The following is a 22,381-nucleotide window of genomic DNA, read 5'->3' as shown; positions in this document are numbered from 1 at the left end:
CTAGGGATGGGCCTCCAGCTCAGTAGCTGGCAAAGCAGGAAACTGGACCACGAAGTTCAGCTCAGTGATTTTGTCAGTATGGTGTGGATGACTGTGAAGTTTAAATGGGAGGTACTTAGCACAAAGCACAACACGTAAGAAATGAAAGCCATTTAGGGTTTTTATTATTAAATTATTAAAGATGTTGGTGCTGGTGGTTGGAGGTGCTGGGGGTATGGGCGGTAGAGAGAGACGCTAGGGACCATTTCGCCAATTTTCAAGACCAAAACTGATCTGCTGGGACTGTTTCCTCTCTGTGTTCTTGAAAATAATAAACATTTTTCTAAAAACACATCATAGTAAGACAGCCATGAATTAAAACTAACCCTTTCTATATTCCACATTGCCCCTTTTTCTCATGCCTGAAGACAACTGGGCCAGTCCCAGAGATGTACAGATTGGAGGCCAGGTGAAGATTTTAAAAAGGAGAGACATAAAAATCAGGAGGAAGTAAAAGGGAGTGAGTGGTAGGCAGGGGTGGGGGTGAGGATGGAGAGAGGCAAGGGCCAGAAGAGACTTGGGAGTCAGCGGGAAAAGAAAACGTCAGAGAATAAACAGGCAGGGTTTATGCCCTCAAGTTATTTATTAACTACCACAATAGTTAACCTTGTCAGAAAGCTTACTGAGCTCCTTCCCCCACTTCCGTCTGAAGCTCTTCCAGGGCCTCATCAAGCACTCTCAGGTGTGGCTGCCCTGCCCCTGCCACATTCTCTGGCCCCACATTCCTGTCTCTTGCAGGTGACCCTCAGTTCCCCCTAGGGACCTGCAGGCCCATACCACCCAGGTAGTCTTTCCATGTGACTGGCGTGTGTGGATGTGAGGTGCCTCAAGCCTAGGGGAGCTTTGGTCCCTGTCTCTGCCAGCTCTGTGCTCTTTCCCTTTGCCACCAGGCTAGGGTGGGACAGGGAGGGGCGGCTCCTGCAGCTGCAGCCCAGGAAAAAGACACAGTGGACAGAGCCACCTAAACCCATCTGTGCCAACCACAGTCCCCTAAAACAAGCAAAAGAGAAAAACGCTTTCGTAGAAAAGCTGATATGCCTCCCAGTTACCTTGAGAGATAGGAAGCTTTATCTCCATTTTACTGCTGAGGAAACTGAGGCAGGTAACCTGGCTCCCACTTACATGACTACAGCTGTCGGGATTGGGACCATTAGTCTGCCCACCAGGTAACCTGAGTGCATATCCCAAACCCTACAGGACAACAGAGTTGTTAAGAGAATCAGTTTAGCATGTTGCCTTGGTCACTGGTGCCTGGACGGTTTCTTGACTGACCTTGGGCATGTTGAGTCTTTGAGAGAGGCCTGCTACATCCTGGCTAGTTCAGGCCCACCTTTGTCTAGCTCGGTGTATAAACAGACTCTTTCCTTCTGCTATAGGGTACAGGGAGCCTCTTATCTTGCTGTCACCCAAGCCACACTTTTGTCCACGGGTCCCTAATAAACTGCTGTCCTAGGGCTGTCTGTCTTTCTGTCTGGTCTCACAACACCTTTTCCCTCTGGAAGCTGGTTCTCACCCACCAGGACCTGGTTTTTCTGAAACACCATAGAAAGTTACACATTTTTATAAATAGAGGCAGGCTTGGAAGCCAGAGAGCTGGGAATTCCAGGTTATTTTAGAGCAAATTAAACAATCAGGGAGCAGTCACATCTGAAATTTAGAAAAGGAAAGAGAATGGAAAGAATGGAGGCACACAGTTAGGGGTCCTAATTGCTTCTTTGGGGATTAGGTAAGATAAGCTGAGAGGGCAAGGGTCCCTCCATGGCCAAGGCTTCTCTGGGAAGCTGGGACCACAGTGCCCCTAGTGCAGGCTATTGGACGGGTTCATGCTAGGAAAGAGCACCCACTGGGCTGAGCGCCCAGGAAGCTCCTGGCAAGACCACTTCCTTCTCCCATGGTCCCATTCCTGCACCATCCCTGTGCATGTGCTTCTGCACATACTTATGTACTTGCTGTCTCGCAAGCACCATCTCAGAGCGGAGGGCTGCTGCCCTGGGTCTGTGTTGGCAGTGCTGATCAGCAGCCCAGGAATCAACAAGGTCAGCCCCATGGCCTAATACGGTGGCTAGCATGGTCCCTCTCCCCGAAGTGGACCCCTCAGCTCAGGGGCCTGAAGCAAGGTTCTATCCTCTATGCCTAAGACTTTGCTTTGCTTCTTCTGTGCTCTCCATGAAAGAAATCCTGGGAATTCCCACTCCTACAGAAAACATCCCTGTGACTGCCCCAGGAGGACAGCCCATGCCTGCTGCATGTTGTGGCCTCTGGGCACGTCGATAGCTGGCTCCCTTCCAATCATAGCTCATGGCTAAATATAGCTTGTGCAGCTGGCTGTTTTTGTACTTGGAGCTGCTTGGCTCTGACCTGGCTTCCTGAATGGTCACTGCGAAGGGCCCGAGGACAGGGGGCTGCTGCTCACCTCTGCACCCGACCAGGATGCCCCTCTGCAGCTGTGGGGACCTTGAGCCCCCATGCCCAGCCATGTCTGGCATCTCCAATTTCTCCAGCAGTCACCTGGTCAGGCTGGGTCAGCCTTGGCCTTGTTCCTGGGAGCTCAGGGGCCAGATGTTCCCTGGTACACGGCTTTGTTTTGATGGTGAGAGGTCTTTAGCCCATTTTCTGGTAAACACTCCAAGCAGGCAGCACAGGGTTCTTGCTGCAGAAAAACAAGCTGTTTTTGATTCCTCTGGTCATTTGTTCTGAACAAACAACCCTGTTTTTCCCCAAGTTCAGTCCTTTTGCAATCAAGTTCATCTTATCCAGTGATGTTTATCATCCTGGCGGGTCCCCGAGGCTGGATGGGAGGATGGTGCAACCTAGAAGACAGCACTTTCTGACAGGGAGCTTCGCTGTGCTGTACCTTGGATACCTGGACTGTGTGAGGCATGAGGAACATGTGGAGCCACGCCGTGAACTGAACTAGACAAAGCAGTGCCGCAACCAGCCGAAACCACAGCTCTCTGTCTGACAGCCTTATGTGGGCCAGCCTGGGCTGGCAGATTTCCTGAGGGCTTCTGATCAGATGCCTTGCAAACCCCTCCAAGCATTGCAGAAGAAGCATTTTTCCCTTGTCTGTGTAACTTGCTGAGACTTTTCCTAGCTGTGATATTCAGAAATTAGTTTTGAAAATGACACTCATCTAAAAGGTTTTAAATCATACTTTAACAATTGCAAAAAAAATACAACAGACCGGGCTGGTGTGGACAGGAGGAATCCTGCTCTGATGGTTTCTGGAGCCCAGGGCGGTGCCATGCAGCCTTGGCCTCCTTCCACAGCCCCCTGGCTGTGGCTCTCCCTGCTGTGTGGCCTGCTGCTCCTGAGGACAGCTCTGAGCACAGGGCTGACAGGAGCTCCATCTCTGTCCCTTGGGGTCAAGCACAAGGCTGCTACTCCGTTACCACTCAACAGGGGACAGGAGTGGTCCCAGGCCTGAGACACAGGCTCAGAGTCAGCTTACTCGGAGCTCCCACCTGGTATGATCCCACCCTCTCCTGTGCCCCTACCTGGAAGGTCCTGAGCCCTTGGAGTGCCCAGAGCCTGCAGTTCAGGGTAGCCCTGCTGCTCAGCCACCTGAAGGCCCCACCAGTACGTCCTCTTCTGTGTCTCAGGCCACAGTGGTCTCAACTGAGCACAGAAGCAAGGAGTCTATCAGTGTCAACTGCGGCTGCACATGCCGTGGGATATGAGCTTCTGAGAGCTGGGGCCATAGTGGATACACGGGGAGGCAAAGACAAGGAAAGCATGGTCCTCATGTCCACAGTTCAGAGCAGCAACCTACAAAGCTAGTCTGCCAGAGCAGAGGGGCAAGCGCACTGGCCTCCTTGGCAATCACCTCTGATCACAGAGCTGATCGGGGAGCCCTGGTGCCCTCAACATAGCCCAGGGGCTCCACACAATGAGGTGCTCCCCAGCTCTGCCGTGTCCCAAGTCCATGTGGGGCTACTGCAGCACTGACATGGAATCTCTTTCCTCTCCACAGGCCTTCATAGTTCCTCCCTGGGAATCTGTCACCCACAGAGACCAGCAAAGGAAAAGCTGGGGCTTCAATTTGCCGTTTTAGACAAACACCCGCGCAGCTGACATAAACTGCTGTAGGGGTTTGCAAAGCCTTCCTCACTCATTCCAAAAATTCTCCACCAGTCAATAAACACATTGTTCTGTGTCTGCCTCCAGGAATTCAAAACTCTCCCTCCCCAAATGGGCCTTTCCCTCATTACCGCACTCTTTTGGGAAGTATTGGGTCACTCCGCCCACTGGGGCAGAAGTGCACAGGCATCCTTGGGACTGCTCGATGGGCTGAGCCCTGCCTTCCAGAGCTGAGCTGCCACCACCGCCATATCCTGCCGGAGCCGTGGGCCCTCCTCCTCATGGGATCGAGCTGACACCGCTCTCAGTGAACTCCAGTCATGACTGCCTTTGAGTCTCACTGAGCATGAAGCATGTAGACTGACTCTGCAGAGAGATGGGACCTGTGGTCTTGCTGGTGACCTGACCTCTGTGCTGGGGTGCAGGGCTGTTGCCTGGGGTCACCATGGGGAAGAGAGGACTGGAACATGGCTTTCCGCAGCAGAGCCGAGTGGCAGAGGGATGGACAAGGCTCTCATGGCTCCTGGGTGATGAGGGTAGGGCTGGTGGACTCTATTAGGTGCTGCCCTCCTGAGCTGGGGGTGTGGCATGCATGGGACTGGCCACAATGCTCAGCCCGAGGGTGAGGCTAGTGCCACAGCTTCAGGGGCACTCACTGCCCAGGCAGCCTCCTGTGCAGAGCCTGGCTGAAAGGCCCCTGGCTCTCAGGGCCTGAATCTATCCCTTGTGGCTCCCAGAGGGAGCAGGGCTCTCTGTACTTCGGCTTTGACACATCAGAAGCATGGGCACTGGATTCCTCAGGCAGCGGTGTGATCAGTGTGAATGGTCAGCCCAGCCACTGGGGTCCATGGCACTTGTGGCTGGGGACAGCAGAACAGGCGCACCAGTAGCTACTCGGCCTCCACCAGCTGTGCCAGGCGCTCTAGCATTGTGAGACGCAAGGCTTGGAACCTACAGGGAGATGGAAATAGGAACTCGTTGATGCTGGGGGAGAGCAGAGGGATGGGCACACAGGTGCCTGGCCCAGGGACTGGTGTTCCTATCACTGTGTCTCCTCTAGCAACGAGGGCAGAGCCCACCAGCTTCCATGAAAAACTGTTACCAGGGCTACAGACTGTACAAGCAGCAGTCAGAATGTGGTAGATTCTATTCCTTAGACGCTCCAGTAGGGATGGGAGGCGCCAGGGTGCACAGGGCGGTGGTAGGGATTAGGAAGGCTGTGTTCCAGCCTGAGCTCTGCAAATAACCTATGCTGCACCCTTCTTAGTCTGGCCTCAGTGTCCTCTGCACTCTGAAGTCTGACTAGGGGACTTCCGGGTCCTTTCTAGCTGTAAAGCCTTAGTGACCTGACTGGTGGTGGAGTGGGTAGTTTCCTCTGATGGGATTTCCACTGGCTCCCAGTGTAGGTGACTGCACAGATGGGAGTGTGGCTCTCCAAGGTCACCCAGCCCAAAGCTGGACTATAAGCTAGACCCTCACAGGCTCTCCAGCGAGCTGCACTCCTCTCCTTCCCGCAGGGCAGATACTCTCTGGGTGTTTCTTCGTGCTCTGCCTTGCTGAGGGGCAAACCTGCTGGGACCTGCAGACTGCTAACCTCACGCAGCTGGCCCTGCTATCCCCCCTCCACTGAACTGCCTTTCTGCAGCAGCAGCTGGGTCACCAGCAGAACTGGAAATCTTCACCCAGTGGACACTGTACTCCTGTCTCTCTCTGCCTTCCTGGGTGGCCACCTGGGGTCTGGGAGGAGGCCAAGGCTGGGTGGGCAGACTGGGGTGCATCCCCTTCATTCAGGCATCTGTCACCCTAACATGCCAGTCGGCACAGAGCAGGAGCCAAGGCGGTGCTAGGAGTCTCCTCAGACCTTGGGGTGCCCACCCAGCGGAGGGGTGCTCTGTGTGCCCAGCCCAGGGTTAGGATCCATGGCTGGCTGAAAACTGCCGCTTACTTCATGGTCAGTTTGATAATTTCTCTCTCCTCCTCTTCTTTTAATTTTTCAACAAAACTGTCCAGCACAGGCATTTCAAACTTAATATATTGAGCGACCTAGAAAATCCAAGAACACTTTGATGTGCTTTATGCAAGAAATCCAAGCATGTTTTTCTTTCCTCTTGGCTTCCATAGTGGGCCAGGCCACCAAGGTCCCATGTCCCCAGAGTTGCAGCCACCCCCTTCCCATGCCCCACTGCTCCCTTTGTGGACAGAGAATAGAATCTCCTTATCTCACAGGCAAGGCTTATCCCCAGAGGAAGCCTGGAGCGGATTATAAGAAAGGCACCGGGTCCCTGCTGGTGGGGGTGGTGGGAATGGTTTCTGACAATGGAGGAAATCTGACCAGCCTGTGGGGAGGCCCAGAGACAGAAAGCCCTACCTTCCCCTGGGCCCCAATTCTACAGGCTTCTGAGCCAATTTAGGCACCTCCTTCCCTTACCTGTATTAGGCTCCAGCTAAGGAACCCTGTGAAAGTCTCTATCCAAATCACAACCAAACGCCTGCCAGTGGAGGAAAAGGTATCACTAGAGATGAAAAGGAGCAGGCCGTGGCTTCCTAGGACCCAGGCCCATCTTGGCCTAGGCCAGCCAGGAAGAGGGCACTGAAGCCTCAGGATAGCTCCAGTGGACATCGCCTCAAGGTCACCTCCTCCCTCCCCCCAGCCTCCCAGTCTCAACCCCACTCACGTCATAGGGAACTTCCTCGCCCAGGTCTGCCTCCATCAGGAAGATCTTGACAATCTTCTCGCAGGGCCCATGCAGGATCCTGGAAATCAGCGGGTACTCACAGTCCTTTAGCTTTGTCCGCTCTGAAAGAGAAGTAATTCACATAGCTCTCAGGTCATCAGGGTGGTCTCTCCCCCAGGACAGGAGCATGGCAGAGGATGGGCGGTCAGAGGGTTCACTGAATCTGCTGCTCTGAGAGATGGATGATCTGCCAAAGGACAGCAAAACAGGCCACCCCATGTAAGGCACTGTGATACAGAGTTACTGTGGTGACGGAATAGGACCGATGCAGGGAAAGCTCACTGCCCTCCTCCCACCTGCCTCAAGGCAGGGCAGAAGTTTGTCAGGGTGGCCCCTTTCTCCACCAGGAAAGACAGAAGTCAGTCTCCAGAGACAACTCAGGACCCTCACCTACCTGAAGGAAGCACCACAAGAATCTCCACAAAGAAACAGGCTAAAAATGAGCTCTGTTCCTGAAGCAGAATCCCCTGAGAAAGGCATCTCTGAGACCCTCAGCCCCTTCCTGCCTCTCCAATCCCTGATTCCCCTCTCTGAAACTAAAGCCCCACTGTCTCTCTAGGAAGCACACTCTGATCTGAATAAACTCTGTCTGATTCTCATCTTGGCAAATTCCTTTGCTTCCTGTGTCCCGGGCTCTGCACTGGCACCAAGAGGCTGTGTGAGCCACGTTCTCCCACCCCTTGGGTCACTGTCCAGGGATCACCTATGGCCGATGCAGCTGTGAACAACCTTGTCTGCTTTCCTCTTGTTAATCTGACTTGGGTTCATCTAATTTACAGGGCCACGGGTAGAAGAAGGCTTTGTTTCTTTGTCAAGCATCACTCAGCTGAGGTCCCCTGGGACACAGAGAGCAGAGGGGTAGGAGATGAGGGGCAGGAGAGGTGGGCTGGGTGCCAGTTTGGCCACCAGCCCTGCAGGGGACCTGCAGGTTCTGGACTGCACCCCAGTCTCATAGCCCCGCACATGTCCCACCCTGCTGGCCGAGTCCCCATGAAAGGGACAGCCACCAGTGCACGGGATGGGGTGAAAGGACTGTGGGATTCTGACAACAATGGGGGCAGTGGAGGAGCAGCATTGTCCAAGGGAGAGGAGAGGGCTGCCAGGGAGCTAGGCGGTGGCTGTAGGGACACAGGTTTTCTGCTTTCCTGCTGCACAAACAGAAGATAGCACTTACCCCCAGATTCATGGACCACATAGAGTGCAAACTCCCCAGGGCCATCTTCTACCTGCACAGGAGGCCACAGAAGTCAGACTTCAGATTTGCAGGCTGAGAGGGAACAGACAACCACCAGCACAAATCTATGTGCCCAGGACCCAGCCGGCTTTGCCTGAATCCCAGGGCCTCCCTTGTAGCTGAGGAAACCCTGCCAGCCTTCTGCCCTCACCCTCCCAGCCCCCCACCCAGCAAGGTGCCCACAGCCCTGGGAGGCACCCACCCTTTGGCCCCACTCACCCTGAACTTGTTGAGCAGCAGGGTGAGTACCTGCAGTGTGGTCATGGTGCTGTTGACCCTCACGTTGGTCACGGACCCATAGGCGGGGGTGAACACCGAGGTCTGTGTGGGAGGAGGACGGCTCAGGGCAGACCCAGTGGGGCTGTGAGCTAACAGTATGGTGCCCTACTCTGGGCACAGTGTGCCCCCCTGTGCCAAGTTTGTTCCAGACTCAGGGTGCTCAAGGAAGCTGCAGCAGGGCATCTTACAGAGGACCCTAGGAGATACCCACTCCCCACCGCACTAGGGCCAGCTCTCTCTGCAACCCAGGAACCAGACCCGGGAGGTGATTCATGGAGGGGGGTCTGGACTCGCCCTCACTCTACCCATCAAGTCACCTCATATCTGCTGATCCCAAGGCCCGAGGTCCGCATCTGTCCTCTCCTCTGTGTTCTTCCAGTGGTGCCAACAGAGCCCTGGGTCCCCCTGCAGCAGTCCCCAAGCATATCCTCTTCCCCTTAGCCCTTTTCTTCCACCTTTCACATTGCTGCCAAAGGTGCCACCTTCCAAAAAACCTGGTTCCCAAAGTGTGGCATGGGCCAAGCCTCATCACCCTGCTGTACTGTGTCCTCCACAACCCCCTGGTGCAGACTCCAGAACTGAGTCAGCACTGGGAAAAGAATGCCGGGCCATGTCGCCCACACAGTGTGATTTGCCAGCACACTTCTGAAAACCATTGCTCTAGCTGAAGACATCTGTAGGCTTCCATGGCCACATAGTGCCATCACAGCTCCCCAGTCACACACACAACACCAGCGTCCCACCAAGCACCCTGGTCTTCCTCACAGTTTTGGAGGAGGCTCGTTATATTCGTGTGTGTGTGTGTGTGTGTGTGTGTGTGTGTGTGTGTATGAAGGAGATAGAACTCAGAGCATTGCACATGCTAGAGAATGCTCTACTACTGAGCTACTTCCCCAGCTCTTGGCCTGGAACTTGCAATCTTTCTGCCTTAGCCTCCTGAGTAGCTGTGATCAAGGTGTATGCTACCATACTCGACATTTACTCTTGCAGGTATTTTGCTTTTGCCCGTGAGACACTATACAAGTAGTTGGTCCACAACTAGGAGAGTTCAGTGCACAATTTCTTAGCTTTATGATGATGGGAAAACAATACACATCAGTAGAAACTGTACTGTGATTTGTGTATTTGGACCTTTTCCCAGGCTAGTGATGTGCTGCAGGATTGTGTCTCCCAGTGCAGACAGTGGCAGCAAGCCACAGGCCTATCCATCAGCCACAGGATCACACTGGGGACAACCAGCACCAGTCACTGCATCACTTAGTGAGGTTGTTTGGTAGGGTGGGCAGACGAGATGCATCTGTGTCTCAGGGTATTTTAAACCTGTGCTCACTGTATGGGACCTAACCTCATCTGAAGTCGGGGGCATCTGTACATGAAGTCACGCAGGACACGGTCCATGTTGAACAGTCCTCAGCAACCACCTGCCAAACATTGCACCTGCCAACACTTTCTGTGCAGTCTTCGATTTAACCCTCATGGCAGCCTCTGACAAACCTAGAACGAGTCCCTTTTTCTCAGAAAGAAAACACAGGGTGGGTAAACGAGAGCTGGTCAGTCACCCACCTGAAAGGACAACGCTATGACCAAAGATCCTGGGATGCCTGACACCCCAGGGAGATGGGAGAAGCCAGTGTACTAGAGCCGAACCCCACAATTCCATGTGTCATGGGGTAAAGTCCTCTTTTTCCTAAGAATGCAGAATTCAGAAGAGGCTACACCCAGGCACATGGTCTTTGAAGGTGTTTAAAGACTTTCTTAAAATAGCACATTAGTATTTACTCCAACACTAACAACTGGTGCTTAAGCTTTTGCAGACTAAACCCCTTTGGAAACAGGACGTAAAGGACACGCTGTGGCCATTCTGTAGCACCTCGTGCAAAGCTTGCCAGGGCCCAGGGTTAGGAGAAGGGAAGTGATGGGATGGATTGAAGTAGGGTCTCTCGGCTTGCTGAGCTGAAAGCTTTCTCCTAAGTTCTTGCACACTCCCAGAGTGGCTTGAGCAGTCCCTGCACGGCCTGCACTGGGCTGCTGCTCCTGCCGATGTGACCCCAAGACCCACCCACCCCCACCCATGTGTCATCCAGGAGGGTAGCTGCCCAGCTGGGAACCCCTGCTCCATTTCCCAGCAAAGCAGGATACAGCCAGCACCGGCACAGGACACTCTGGCCAGCCTCACCCAACTGCCACTCCTTCCATTTATAGTAACAATTGCTTCTCTTTACAGTGCCTGTGTTTTCAGAGTGATGTAATAGGGGAAGGCAATCCGTTCCCAAGGTCAGGACAATGCACACTTGGACAAAAGGCTGTGCTGGGAACCCAGCCCAGCCAGGTTCTCTGGGAACAAACAGGGCCCCTGCACACTCCATATGGTTTCAAACCACAGTACAGGGACAGCAGGATACATGCTGTTCCCATGAGATAGTCCCTCAGCTTGAGAAAACCTAGAAATGGCCTCTCTACAGATAAACTTGGCATCTCTGTCTGCCAAAACCCCCAGGACTTGGAGAATGGGTGGTGGGTGGTGGACAGTGGGTCCCGAGTGGGGATATTTTGGGGGTGCAACTCTAGTCTCCCCTGGAGCCTTTGAGGAGGGTCACTTGAGCCACACTGGAGTGTCACCTTGTGATTGTAGAAGTGCCCATTGATGGAGAACCGGTGCCGCCGGATCAGCTGGGCTTCACCAGGTGCATGGCGCTTGGGTCGCCTCTGGATCATGCAGCTGGCGTCACTCTTGGTCCGCATCAGCTGGGGGACCTCCTCATCCTCCTCTGGGGTCCCTGAAGGGACAAAGGGATGAGCACTTGGCTCCTGGGCCTCCAGCAGTCACCAGTGTGCAGGGACACTCAGGTCACTCCTGCAGAGGGCTGTGCCAAAGCATGATGGAATCCCGGCTTGCAGACATGACAGTGTCACCAGGGCACAGTCCTCAGTTTGTCCCAGCCCAGCAAGTGAGCACCCCTTGGGGACAGGTCCTTCCCTGAGTGCTGAGGGCAGGGACCCAAAGAGGATCGGAGAAGTTCCAGATCCTGGAGTGTGAGGACACGGTCCTGTACCCTGAGCTGGGGCTCCTCCTCTGTGCACGGGGACACAGTGCAGGACACTTGGGCCATGACACATTTCCATTCAGTGAGCAGCTTCCTGGGTGAGGATCCAAGGAGTTACCCAAAGATTAATTCAATGCTCCTAGCTGTTCCGCAGGCTGCTCTCCCACCCCTTACGTCCCGATGTCCCTTTCCTTGCCCCTTTTGGAATAAGACACATCCCAGCAGCCCGGGGGCTCTGCTTACCTGAGCTGTCCCTGGAGCCTGCAGCTTGCTGTATGGCCTGAGCACTCGGTTCCTGGGCATCGACTCTGCAGTCCTGAGGAGGGGCCTCCTTCCTGAAAGGGACCATTGCAGTGTCCAGGTGGCCAGGCACAAACAGGCAACTCCGCCAAAGGAGGGCAGGAAGAGGGTGAGAGCAGGGCAGGTGGAGGTGGGTGAACTTCCAACAGGAAGGGAAAACAAAGGCTTCCTGGCCCTTGCTGGGAGAAGGAGTCTGGCCTGCTGGGCTGTGACTCAGGCACACACACAGCCAGTGCTCTGTCTTGGGGCAGGGCTCAGCAAGGTCGGTGTCAGTGCATCCAAGTGCCTGGGGGATCACAGGGCTTCCCAAGGGCTGGGGGAATCCAGCAGAGGCAAGGACAGACCCTGGGTGGGGCACCCAGTGATGGCAGAGAGAAGAACAGTGTTCTGGATGGGACGTGGTCCAAGAACCGAGATGGTGGGGGGTCCTGGGGATGTGCCCAGCTGTGCCCGGGACTGTTTTCCCACTTCCAGGGCGTCTGCCTTCATGCCCCATGTGTGTGCAGTGAGCAGAGACCTGGCTGTGCTGGAATAGGAGGGACGGAGGGGTCACTGCACATGGTTGGGCTGTGGTCCTCCCGGGGAGTCTGAGGTGCCCAGGGCTGGCAGGCATCACAGAGGCCCTGTCCCACCCTGTCCCAGCACTCACGGGGGGCAGCTGGGCCGTGCCGGCAGCCACAAGGAAGAAGGGAGGTGCGTGGGCTCCCGGTCATCCTGCATCTGGAGGCGGATGGGCCGGCGGAGCCCCCAGGCGATGTTGAGGAGACCCTCGATGATCAGAGCCCCTTCTTCCTGTGGGAACCCTCCAGTTGTTAGCTGCACCCTCCTGTCCATCTCCCTGTGCCCCAAACACACGTGTGATGTGCCCCGGGGCAGGAGGCAGGCTGGGAGGGGGTGCCGAGCCAGGTGTCCCACAGGAACCCGCAGCTGTTCAGAGGCACGTCCACACTGCAGGCAGGAAGTACATCCTGGGGAAGCCTAGCCTGGCTTCTGCCCATACCGTGCCAGGCAGATTTGGAGATTCCCTGTCCCTCTCCTCACTGGCATGGGGCTCTCGTGAGTGTGGTGACCCTGGGATTTCTTCCTCTCTGGGCAAACTTCCCCGTGGATCTCACAGGTAGTAACTTGCTAGTTTCAAACATGCGCCATCCACAGAGGAAATCACCTACTCTGGGGTTATCAACAACACACTGCTCTTTCTGACATGACCTTTCACTATTTGCCAAGAAAGAAACCAAACCAGAAACTCTGGGAGCTGCATTTTTTGTTTTGTTTTGTTTCTTTTGGCCCTGGGGTTTGAACCCAGGGCCTTTAGACTGAGCTATATCCTCAGCCTCTTTCACGTTTTTATTCTGAGAAAGGGTCTTGCTAAATTATCCAGGCTGGACTTAAACTTGTAGTCCTCCTATTTCAGCCTCCCTCCATGCTGTGATTACAGATGTGGACCACTGCTCCCACCTGCAGAGCTACTGTGACTCCCACTGATATTACACAGGGTCCACCAATGAGGAAAGGCTGGCACTGGCCACTGGGCCCAAAGGTCCCTGGAAGGCCCAGGTGAGATCTCCTCCTTTGCTCTGGCCTCAGGGGCCTCTGGCTGGAGGTATCCTGGCCCCACTGAACACATCAGGTGGAGGGCAGCTCATTCCCGGGACTCAGCAACCTTCAGCCCACCCTGGCCTCTGAGCTCGGGGAAACTTGACCGGCCATGAGAGGTTCACCCATGGGCCACAAGGGGTGTCCTGGAGAAGCAGCTGGTGCCCTGGCCTGGATGGGGTCACAGGTGAGGACAGGGTGGGTGGGCAGGGGCTCCTGGAGGCCAGAAGTACCTGGGCAAAGGCTAGCACACTTGGACAGGTGCTCCCTGCTGCTCAAGATGGCACATACCTAGGGAAGGGGTGCCTGTGCACACCAGGATGGGGAAAGGGTGCTGGGGAGCAGGGCATGGGGCTGGACATGCGGAGGCTGTGCCCTGAGAGACCCCAAGGGAAGACCTGGGGTGCAGTGGAGGGCACAGGAGGCTCTGGGCTGGGAGGGTGGAGGGGTTGCCATGGGCAGCCAGAGGGGCAGCTGTTCTGGGTCATGCTCTGTCAGGCTGGATATCCCCACACAAGAAGTTCCTGTGCCCCCACATGCCCTCCTCCGCCTGCCCCACCCACATGGAGGGGCCACGCCAGCCCACAGTGCTCTCTGATCAACTCGGGAAGGCCGAGGCCAGAACAGTGTCTGCCAGGCCACGGATCACAGGACGGAAATGGCAGGTGGGCAGCGGCAGGACTGTCCCCTAGGTCTCCTGACCCAGGTGGCACCACCAGCCCGGAAAGGTTATGAAGTTCGTGAATCAGAAGCCACTCCAGGACTTTAAACCCTCTTCCTCCTCACTTAGCCTCTGGGTTAATTCGCTAATTGGTAAAAATGCAAAGAAGAGCCAGGGAACCCACGCAGGCTGCAGGGAAGCATTGAGCAAGGGGCTCGACAGCTGCAGCCAAAACCCCCCTGTCTGCTTTCAGGCATCCAGGCAGAAGCCTCTCTAGCCCCTAAGCACTTGGGGCACAGCCTTCCGCTACCGGTCGCAGAGCCCAGGGTCCATCCAACCCTCTGATCTCAGGCGTGGGGGCTTCTCCCCTCCATGTCCGCACCTGTGGGCACAGACAAGTGTGGTCTAGCTGTGCTCCAGGCGAACCCCAGGCGAGTCCCAGGTGAGTTCCAAATGAGCTCTGGGCCTGTCTGAGGAGCCCAGGATGCTGGCTCTTTACCCGGAGCCTTCTTAGGCTGGTGAGACACAGAGTGCGGAGCGCCTGGGGCAGGCAGACCCTGACCAGCCCTGCAGGCCAACAACATCCCAGCTCTCCACAGGCAGACACTGCTGCAGGCTGCCTGGCCGCCCCACCCACCAGGCTGTTTTCCTGCGGGCGCCTCCCTCCCCAGCACAGCTATTTTTGGCCCTCGTGACAGTAATTGAAGGCTGCAGGAAAGGTATAAAAGCAGCTGCAGGTCTCCGCTGGACAGCTAGGGAGAAGCCTTCGCCTGCCACGGCTGTGCGCCCTGTGCCTGGACACAGCCTGGCCTTTGCCCCCAGCTCAGGACAGGACTGACCTTGCTGTCACCTCCCTGCCACTCCAGGCCCCTGGGTTTCAGGTAAGACAGAGCTGCTGCCTAGGGCTTGAGGCAAGCACAGGGCCTTGCTGCTCTCTAAAAGCACAACTGGCCAGGGCTCCCAGCCTCACTGTGGTACAGATGCCACCCAGCACCAAGGGCAGCGGTGGAGGTCACAGTGGCGTCTGCCAGGGCCTCGGAGTTTCCCAGAGGCTCATACAAGGTGCCGGTTCATTACTGCCAGGGCATCGTTGTAACCCTGTTTACATATGGGTGGGTAAGCGGAGGCTTGAAGAGGTGCCTCTTCCCAAGTTTCAAGGTCAGTAAGTGGCAGATCTTTTGTTGTTTCTTGGATTTGGGTGTTTGTTTTTTTTTTCAGTACTAGGGATTGAACAAAGAACCTCTGTACTGAGCTACATTCCCAGCCCTTTTTGAGACAGGGTCTTGCTACGTTACCCAGGCTGGGCTCAAACTTGTGATCCTTTTGCCTTAGTTCCCCAGAGTGCTGGGCTGACACGCATGTGCCACTGCTCCCAGCTCTGATCCTGGTTTTGAACCCAGTTTCCTCTGGCCCACATTTGTGTACCTGGGCTCTCTTATGGGTGCCAGATCTTGGCTGCAGTGATGATAAAGCCATAAGCAGGAGGACTGTGCTCTGTTCACAGAAGTGAAGAGCCCAGGCATTCCGGCCCTGGCCTGGGATCTGAGGGAGGGCACATGGGATGGCACGGCAGGCCCTCACCCCTGTGCTCCTTGGCCAATAGGTCACCGCTATGCGGTCTCGACTCCTGCTGTCGGTGGCCCCGCTGCCCACCATCAGGGAGACCTCGGAGGAGATGCTGCCCGCAGACCCAGGGCCGGAGCCCCCAGCTTCTCCCAGCCTGGAGGACTATGTGAAGTCTATCTGCCAACTGGCACAGCCCACCACCGTGCTGGACAAGGCCACCACCCAGGGCCGAGCCAGTCGACCCCACTGGGCGGCCCGGGACAGAGGGAGGAGCCCAGCTTCTTTCCCTCAGGAGATCTCTCCCTTCTTCAGCGGCCCACGGCCCACACTGCCCTCTGCTGGTGCCGCTGATCCGTTGGACTGGCTCTTCGGAGAATCCCAGAAAAAGCAAAGTTTGCCGGACTTGCCCAGGGCGGCAGTCCCTTCCGCCAGGCCGTGGGGCACGCACAGGCAGGCGGACCGCAGCAAGGCCAGGACGCCAGAGCGCTCCCTGGTGACACCATCGCAGCATGGGCACCAGAGCGCCAGCCTGCGGAGCCGGACTTTCTCAGCCTCTCGCTGCAGCCCCCGACCTAGCAGCATCCTGCGCTCTGTCTACTCACAGCTCCCTGTGATTCACGAACTCTGAGCCTCCTAATAAAGGCTTCCACCACAGTCCCACAGTCCCTGTGGTCTCCACCCTTCCCGCGGTGCATGGGTCCCTGCAGGCTCCGAGTGGGGACAATTCTGGCAGGGCTGCCTGGCCACCCAAAGTGAAACCCACATATCTTTCAGGGTGAGAGGCTGCTGCTACCATTGTTTCTGCCTCTGCTGGCTGAGCACCCTGAGCAAGTTAGGGGTCTCTGTTCCTTGTTTTCTCATGGTGGGTGGGGAGACTGAGGGACCCGTCTCCCGCGCCTTGAGGAGTGAGTAAACCCCATGCTCTGAGGGGGCAGGAGCCATCTCAGGCAAGGAGGCTGTGGAGCAGGCCCTGGGCACCCCAACTCTGGCCCACACTCTTAGGGGGCTCACATGGGCTCTCAGCAGAGGCTCCCCTGGTACTCCTGGGGACCCTGATGCCTCCAGCTCGTAAGTCCTACTGTGGTCCTGGAGAGTCCGCAGGTTCAGGGCCAAGGCCCCACCCGAGTAGCCCTAGGATGCCAAATGCTGGGACCTGGTGGTCTGGTCCCCATGCCCAGCGGCCTCACTGAAGGGCCCACACTTGGCTGTGAGTGCAGAGCCCTATCTGAACCAGGCCTGTCCACATGTCCTAAGTCCAGATGTCCCTGGGTACCAGAGGCAACTAGCGAGAAGGGAGCGCACATGGGCAGGAGGACTTCCTTTACTGGCGAGGTGAGGGCCAGGACCCAGAGCCGGCTGGAGTGGCTGGTCCCGGACAGGACAGAGGGCAGCGAGGAGAGGGCGGAGCTGCATCTGCTCCTGTCTCCCCACTCGGCCACACCAAGCTCCTGTCTGTCTTTCTGGGTGTGGTTATTTCAGCTGCCTTGGACTTGAAGGTTCTGTCCTCTTTTGAAAGTCCCAGACACTAAGGAGAAAGCCTCAGCCTTTCTTATCTGCAGGGGACACCAGCATCTGCCCTCACCCCAGGGCTTGGGGAACTGCACAGTGAACGTGGGGTGCTGAACACTTCCACAGATGTGAGCACTGGTCTCAGCTGCTGTGGTCCCCCAGTAGTCTCAGACCGCAGGTCCCTGACCTGCAGCAGCGTCATGGGGAGGGTGGGCCTGGCTGTTGAGCCAACCAAGCAGGAAATCCGGGAGAGGCCTGGCCGCCAGCACCCTGACCCCACGTGTTCTGAAACCACATTGCAGGGGTGGGGGTGGGTAGGGTACCCCAGGCTTGGGGCCCCTCATGTGAAAAAGCTGACCCAGGAGAGTCCTAGGCTCAGGCTAGGAGACCACTCAGCCCATAGGACCCCAAGTACCAGGAACCCCCCACCATCACAGAAATGGTGGGAGGAGCGGGCTGCAGCAGAGTCCAGCTGCTGAGGGCAGAAGAACCCAGCAGAGCTCCGCTCCCCTCCTGCTGAGCCCTCTGTGGCAGCCGGCTGTCACTGTCACCACCTCCACCACGGGCTGCTGGAGTAGGAGAGGCGGGGACACAGGCGGCTCCTAGGGAGCAGATGTTCGAGGGGCTCGCTGCTCACACCAGGCCCAGTGGTTGCCCAGGCTGAAGGAGGGGGACAAGCCGCTCTCCTGCAAGCATGTGCTGCACACTTACAGCCACCAGGGGGAGCACATGAGCGCCTGCAGACACCCAGAGGTGGGCCACCTTCCTGTCCCTGCTCCCACTGCCCTGCTGGTGATGGGTCACACTTGCACTTCCAAACAGACACCAGCCAGCCTTGTAGCAGCCCTCTGCCACCTGCACAAAGCACAGATGCTTTTAGTGGCTCACTTTATTGTAGGACAAGCACAATTGTCCTAAAAGCAGGATTATAGAGAAGGTGGCCAGTGCCTCGGCCTCTCCTACAGGGAAATGGGAAAAGGGTCCCACTTGTCCATGGACACACCTCAACCCCCACACTCTGACAGCACTAGACAGTACAGTGTGGGAGAAGGACCCTTGCAGGCAGACTCTGGGGGGTGCAAACCCAGGGGCACCTCAGCTTGCAGCCAGAGTGACAGTTCAGTTCAGTGATACTCAGCAGAGGCCCCAAGACCTCTGACCCTTAAGACCAACAACAGCATTGCTGGGCTATAAACAACTGTGCTCAGATTTCGGAGCCACATTAACACCAAGGTGACCTTGGATGAAAGACTCCAGCTCCAAGAGTCTGGAAAAGGACTGCTCTGATGTTGCCGAACTCTTGTGTCACAATAACTGAGAGACAAAATGTGGGGTGCACTGCAGCTTCCCAGAGAGATGTTGGCTCCTCCAGTCTGCCCAGCCCTTGGCACCTGTGGGACACCAGTCTAGGATGCTCCTGCAGCATGTGCCTGATGCTGAGGGTGCCAGGGGTGCCAGGGGTCCCAGGGCCCTGGGACGTTCCAGGTCTGCAATGTGTGTGTCAGGGGCCTCAGTGAGGCTGTGAGGAGTGGTGTGCCCCCAGAATCAGTCCTCCCCACCAGCAGCTGCACTCTGACCCCTCAGGCCTGCAGGCTTGCTGTAATGATAGTGTTACCCCAAAAGGGCATGTACTTCCTTGCTTGGAACCCTTGGTCTGTGAGGACTGCAGAAGGCTCCTGAAAGGTACTTTCCAGCTCTGTGGAGATCACGTCAGGCCTCCACCTCCCCTCCAGGGCTAGGAACATGAGAACCCCACCATGGGTAACTCCCTGCACAACAGGCTTCCAGGAATGCCTCTGGGGCATGGAGCACCCACTTCTCCACGTGGATCCTACACATGAGTGCAGAGCCAAACTGGGTGGGGTTCCCAGCCCAGCTCCCCACACCATTCCAAGAGGCGATGATCTGGGGAATCTCTGGTGCCAAGAGCAAGCTCTTGCTCATGGTTCTCAGGCTGGATGCCCTGGGCCTAGGCAGGGAGAGGGAGGAATCCACCCTGGACACCAGGCCATGACACCGAAGCTCCTGGCACAGGGACCACACAGCAGACCGCTAGAGCCTTGGAGGGTCACAGCACCCAGAAACGAAGCCCGACTAGGAGAGATTCTCTGACCATGCCAGGGTCTGCAGGATCTGCAGTGGGCCCCAACTTCTCCCTTGGCAGACGCACAGACCAAAGATTAGAACTCCTTGGCCCCATTCACCATACTCCAGAGGCTCCCTGCTCAGGGAAGACAGGAGCCAGAGGAACCCACGATGGCCAGGAGGTGGGTCAGAGCCCTGTGAGGGGCAGGGCGGTGCTGGGGTGGGTGGCACAAAACAGGCAGTGAGAGGACAGACGAGGAAGCCATCAGAGCTGCCACCAAGGCCCAAGTGCAAGGCAGCTAAGGGGAGGTGGACATGAAATCTGCACCCTCCCAGGTGGGCACAGGCAGCCCAGCCCCCCTGGCCAGAGGTCCTAAGCAGGGAGCCCTGTGGTCAGACTCATGGCACTAGTGCCTGCCTGAGTGTCCTGTCGGGGGATATGGGCTACGAGGAGCTGAGGAGAGGCGGCCCTGATGAGGTCCCTGTGCGCTGCTGTTCCTACAGGTGACAGCAGAGGGGGACCTGGACCTCACTGGCTCCTCAGATGCTAATGGATGGGGAATGTCCAGCTGCCAAGTCACTCCCCAGATAAAATCCCACCACTGGGACAGTCATGCAATTAGACCCAGTTGGGGCACAGAGCTGTGACCAAGGCTGTCCTTCGAAATGTCAGAGATCGGGGGTAGAGAGCAGCACTGTGCTTGGTCAGCCCCAGGGGCTCTAACCTGTGTCCTAGGGGACACTCAGGAGCACAGCAGATACCTAAAGCTCTGCCTCGCCTGGCCACAGTCTGTGTGACCCAAGGGTGTATCAAGATTTGGGAAACCACTCATAAAACTGTAGATACGGTGTCTAGGTTATTTTGAAGTGGGGAAGGCTCTGCTGTACCAGGTCACATTCCTTGGGTAGCCATGGGCAGAATCTAAGGGGTGCCGCTACCTTGTGTTGGGGACCCCCGCACATTCACCCTGCCAAGCCCGGTGACCTGAAGTGGTCCAACACCCCACTTTTACAGATGGGGGTGCCGAGGAGCAGGGGGACAGGTGAGAAGGTCCAGATGCCCAGCTGGGCTAGGTGCAGAGGGACTGGTGTGGCAGGCAGAGGAAGGTAGGGCTCAGGGTCAGGGCTTCCTTCACCCGGACAAGGTCCTGGGGGCCTGGGCAGGTGCACAGATGACCTCTCCCTCCCTAAATTCTCATGGGATGCCGGGCCCCATCCTGCCCTTGGGGAACCAAGTCCTGGCCAGGGATAGCCCAAGGTGACTGACTATGTGGGACTTACTACCCAAACTGGGGCACTTGTGCAGGTCACAGGGATGGACTCCACAACACTCCAAACAGACACGGGTCAGGAGCGGGGGCCTCACCTCTCGGTGTCTCAGCTGGAAGCTCCTGCCCTCATGGTAGCAATTGTATGTCTTCAGCAGGCTCAACAGCTCAGACCTGCAGAGGGAAAGACATGGGATACATGAGACACGAGGGCCAGGCACAGTGCGATCCTCACTGACTACACAGTAGCATGTGTGGTCAGCCCCTCATCTTCCAGAAGGTGTGGGGGTCCCTGGGGTGGCAGGGAGGGGCTGGGAAGGGTGTACGCGCAGGTTGAGTAGTGACGCTGTTGCAGAGGAGTGTCCCTGATGACCTCTGTGTCTTCCTCTCACTTCCTCAGGGGACTCCAGGTTTGGGTTCCTGACATTTCAAGAGTCTTGTTTCCCTGAATGAACTGTAAAGTCCCCATGTGGCTGCTGTGGGCACCAGGAAGGGTGCTGGTCTCATCCTGCCTGGACTTTCCAGGGTCCAGCTGAGGTGTGAGGACATCAGGCTGAGGGAGGAACCTGAATGCTTCGGGGCTGTGCTGCTTCTCCACGGATTTTCCCAGTATGACGGGAACCCAGTATGAGAGCAGAGATGCAGCAAAGGTCAATCTCAGGTTTCCCAGCAGCCAGGTTAGCCAGGGACACACAGCAGGTGGAGTTAGAACTGACAGCACCCCACTGACCAGAATTCCAGTTATCACCACTAGCAGGCGCTCAGGATAACATAATAAGAGCTGGTGCATTTATTCTACACGAAGCCTTTGCCACCTGAGCATCCTTTCTAAGAGCCTGCAGTAATGTGCGGCTTGTGGCTGCCCTGCTGGCACCAGACCCTGCTGCACCTCCTAGGGCAGTGTTTCCAACTCCTGAAAGCAGCTCACAGAGCGACAGTGACCTGCCCTGGGCTGGGGGGTGTGGCCTGCATGTGACAAGGGAACCAGGGCTGGGAAAGTGAGGTACAACTTGTAGGCATCCACCAATCAACTTGGACACAAAGTTTTAGGAAGTGGGTTTCATGTGGCATTGACCATGCCGTGGTTATTATGGTTTTTCAGGATAATACTCAATGTTGTTCCACTGTTCTGAGTGGAATTAAACACAAAGAGAGAGGCTTAATGTGAGTAGCAATGGAACAGGGTGGGGTGGGAGGAGGCCTGCTTTCTTGGGGTGCTTCTTGGGGGATTGGAAAGCCCACGGCAAATGCTTGCCATTCCAAGAGTGCTCTTTGGTCTTGGAGAGAGAAGGCAGGAACTGTCCATGCTTAGAAAATATTTGAACGCAGAACTCAAATTCTAAGACAAAATGAAAAAAATACCTTTCTTTGTTCAAAAATGAATGTGAAAAATGTCCCAAACATGTTTCCATACAGTAAATAAAATAAGTACTGTTAAAAATACGTTCACAAAATGCATTTCTTCACTGAAAACTGACAACTAGTTTTGAGTTTATTTTGTAACTATTTAATACAACCAGAGCAATGGTATCATTCAAATAAATTAAATGAATTTAAATAAACACCATCACTTCAGAGCCAGCAGGCACCTTTCTGCCATCCTGTTTCCAAGAGCCCAAGGACCCGCGCATAGCCCACCCATACCCAAAGGGTGCCTCGATCTCCAGACAGGTCCCAGGCATGCATGGCTACAGGGGGAAAGGCTGCCCCGGGACACACACACACACACACACACACACCCGCCCATGCCAAGGCTTACTTCAGAATGGACTTGCTGTCGCTGACAGGCACGAGGGAGTTGGAGGGAGAGTCTTCCTTCATCTTCTTTCACTGCAGGCCCAGAGGTTATCTGCAGGGAAGACACAGAGGGAACAGGCAGGTGAGCTAGGTGGGGCCCGGCCAGGCAAGGCCCAGCACACTCAGCCCTGGCAAAGAGGTTGTTCACCATGGCCTTGCACCTGGCCGGGTGAGGGTGGAGCTGAGGA

At 56.1% G+C, this 22,381-nt stretch overlaps 2 protein-coding genes across 3 annotated transcripts in view; one reads left to right on the top strand and one right to left on the bottom strand.

Moving 5' to 3' along the window:
* Positions 1-142: 142 nt before the first annotated feature.
* Positions 143-22,381, bottom strand: part of Rassf4 (Ras association (RalGDS/AF-6) domain family member 4) — a 30,199-nt gene continuing 7,960 nt past the window's right edge. The window contains exons 2-11 of one of the 2 annotated variants that reach the window (XM_005411784.1): positions 22,156-22,245; positions 20,495-20,570; positions 12,361-12,503; positions 11,655-11,746; positions 10,987-11,144; positions 8,308-8,409; positions 8,029-8,080; positions 6,795-6,916; positions 6,065-6,162; positions 143-5,070 (exon numbers count right to left, since the gene is read on the bottom strand). In XM_005411784.1, the coding sequence (XP_005411841.1) occupies positions 5,010-5,070; positions 6,065-6,162; positions 6,795-6,916; positions 8,029-8,080; positions 8,308-8,409; positions 10,987-11,144; positions 11,655-11,746; positions 12,361-12,503; positions 20,495-20,570; positions 22,156-22,217 (966 nt within the window). In that variant the 5' untranslated portion in view covers positions 22,218-22,245 and the 3' untranslated portion in view covers positions 143-5,009. Of the gene's footprint in view, positions 5,071-6,064; positions 6,163-6,547; positions 6,609-6,794; positions 6,917-8,028; positions 8,081-8,307; positions 8,410-10,986; positions 11,145-11,654; positions 11,747-12,360; positions 12,504-20,494; positions 20,571-22,155; positions 22,246-22,381 lie in introns of those variants that run through there. The other variant, XM_005411785.1, reaches the window with a different exon arrangement.
* Positions 14,645-16,191, top strand: LOC102013551 (chromosome unknown open reading frame, human C10orf10). Its single transcript, XM_005411783.2, has 2 exons — positions 14,645-14,849; positions 15,572-16,191. Exon 2 carries the CDS (start codon positions 15,581-15,583, stop codon positions 16,160-16,162), a length of 582 nt encoding a protein of 193 aa, XP_005411840.1. The 5' UTR covers positions 14,645-14,849; positions 15,572-15,580; the 3' UTR covers positions 16,163-16,191.

Source organism: Chinchilla lanigera, unplaced genomic scaffold (assembly GCF_000276665.1).
Source record: "Chinchilla lanigera isolate Chin_1 unplaced genomic scaffold, ChiLan1.0 scaffold00145, whole genome shotgun sequence".
NCBI classification, from domain to species: Eukaryota; Metazoa; Chordata; class Mammalia; order Rodentia; family Chinchillidae; genus Chinchilla; species Chinchilla lanigera.
The sequence above is the reverse complement of the archived record's forward strand: the minus strand, read 5'-3'. Positions and strand labels throughout refer to the sequence as shown.

What these genes read in the sequence shown, in the direction of transcription:
- LOC102013551 (XM_005411783.2), top strand. Translation starts at nt 15,581, where the DNA reads ATGCGGTCTCGACTCCTGCTGTCGGTGGCCCCGCTGCCCACCATCAGG.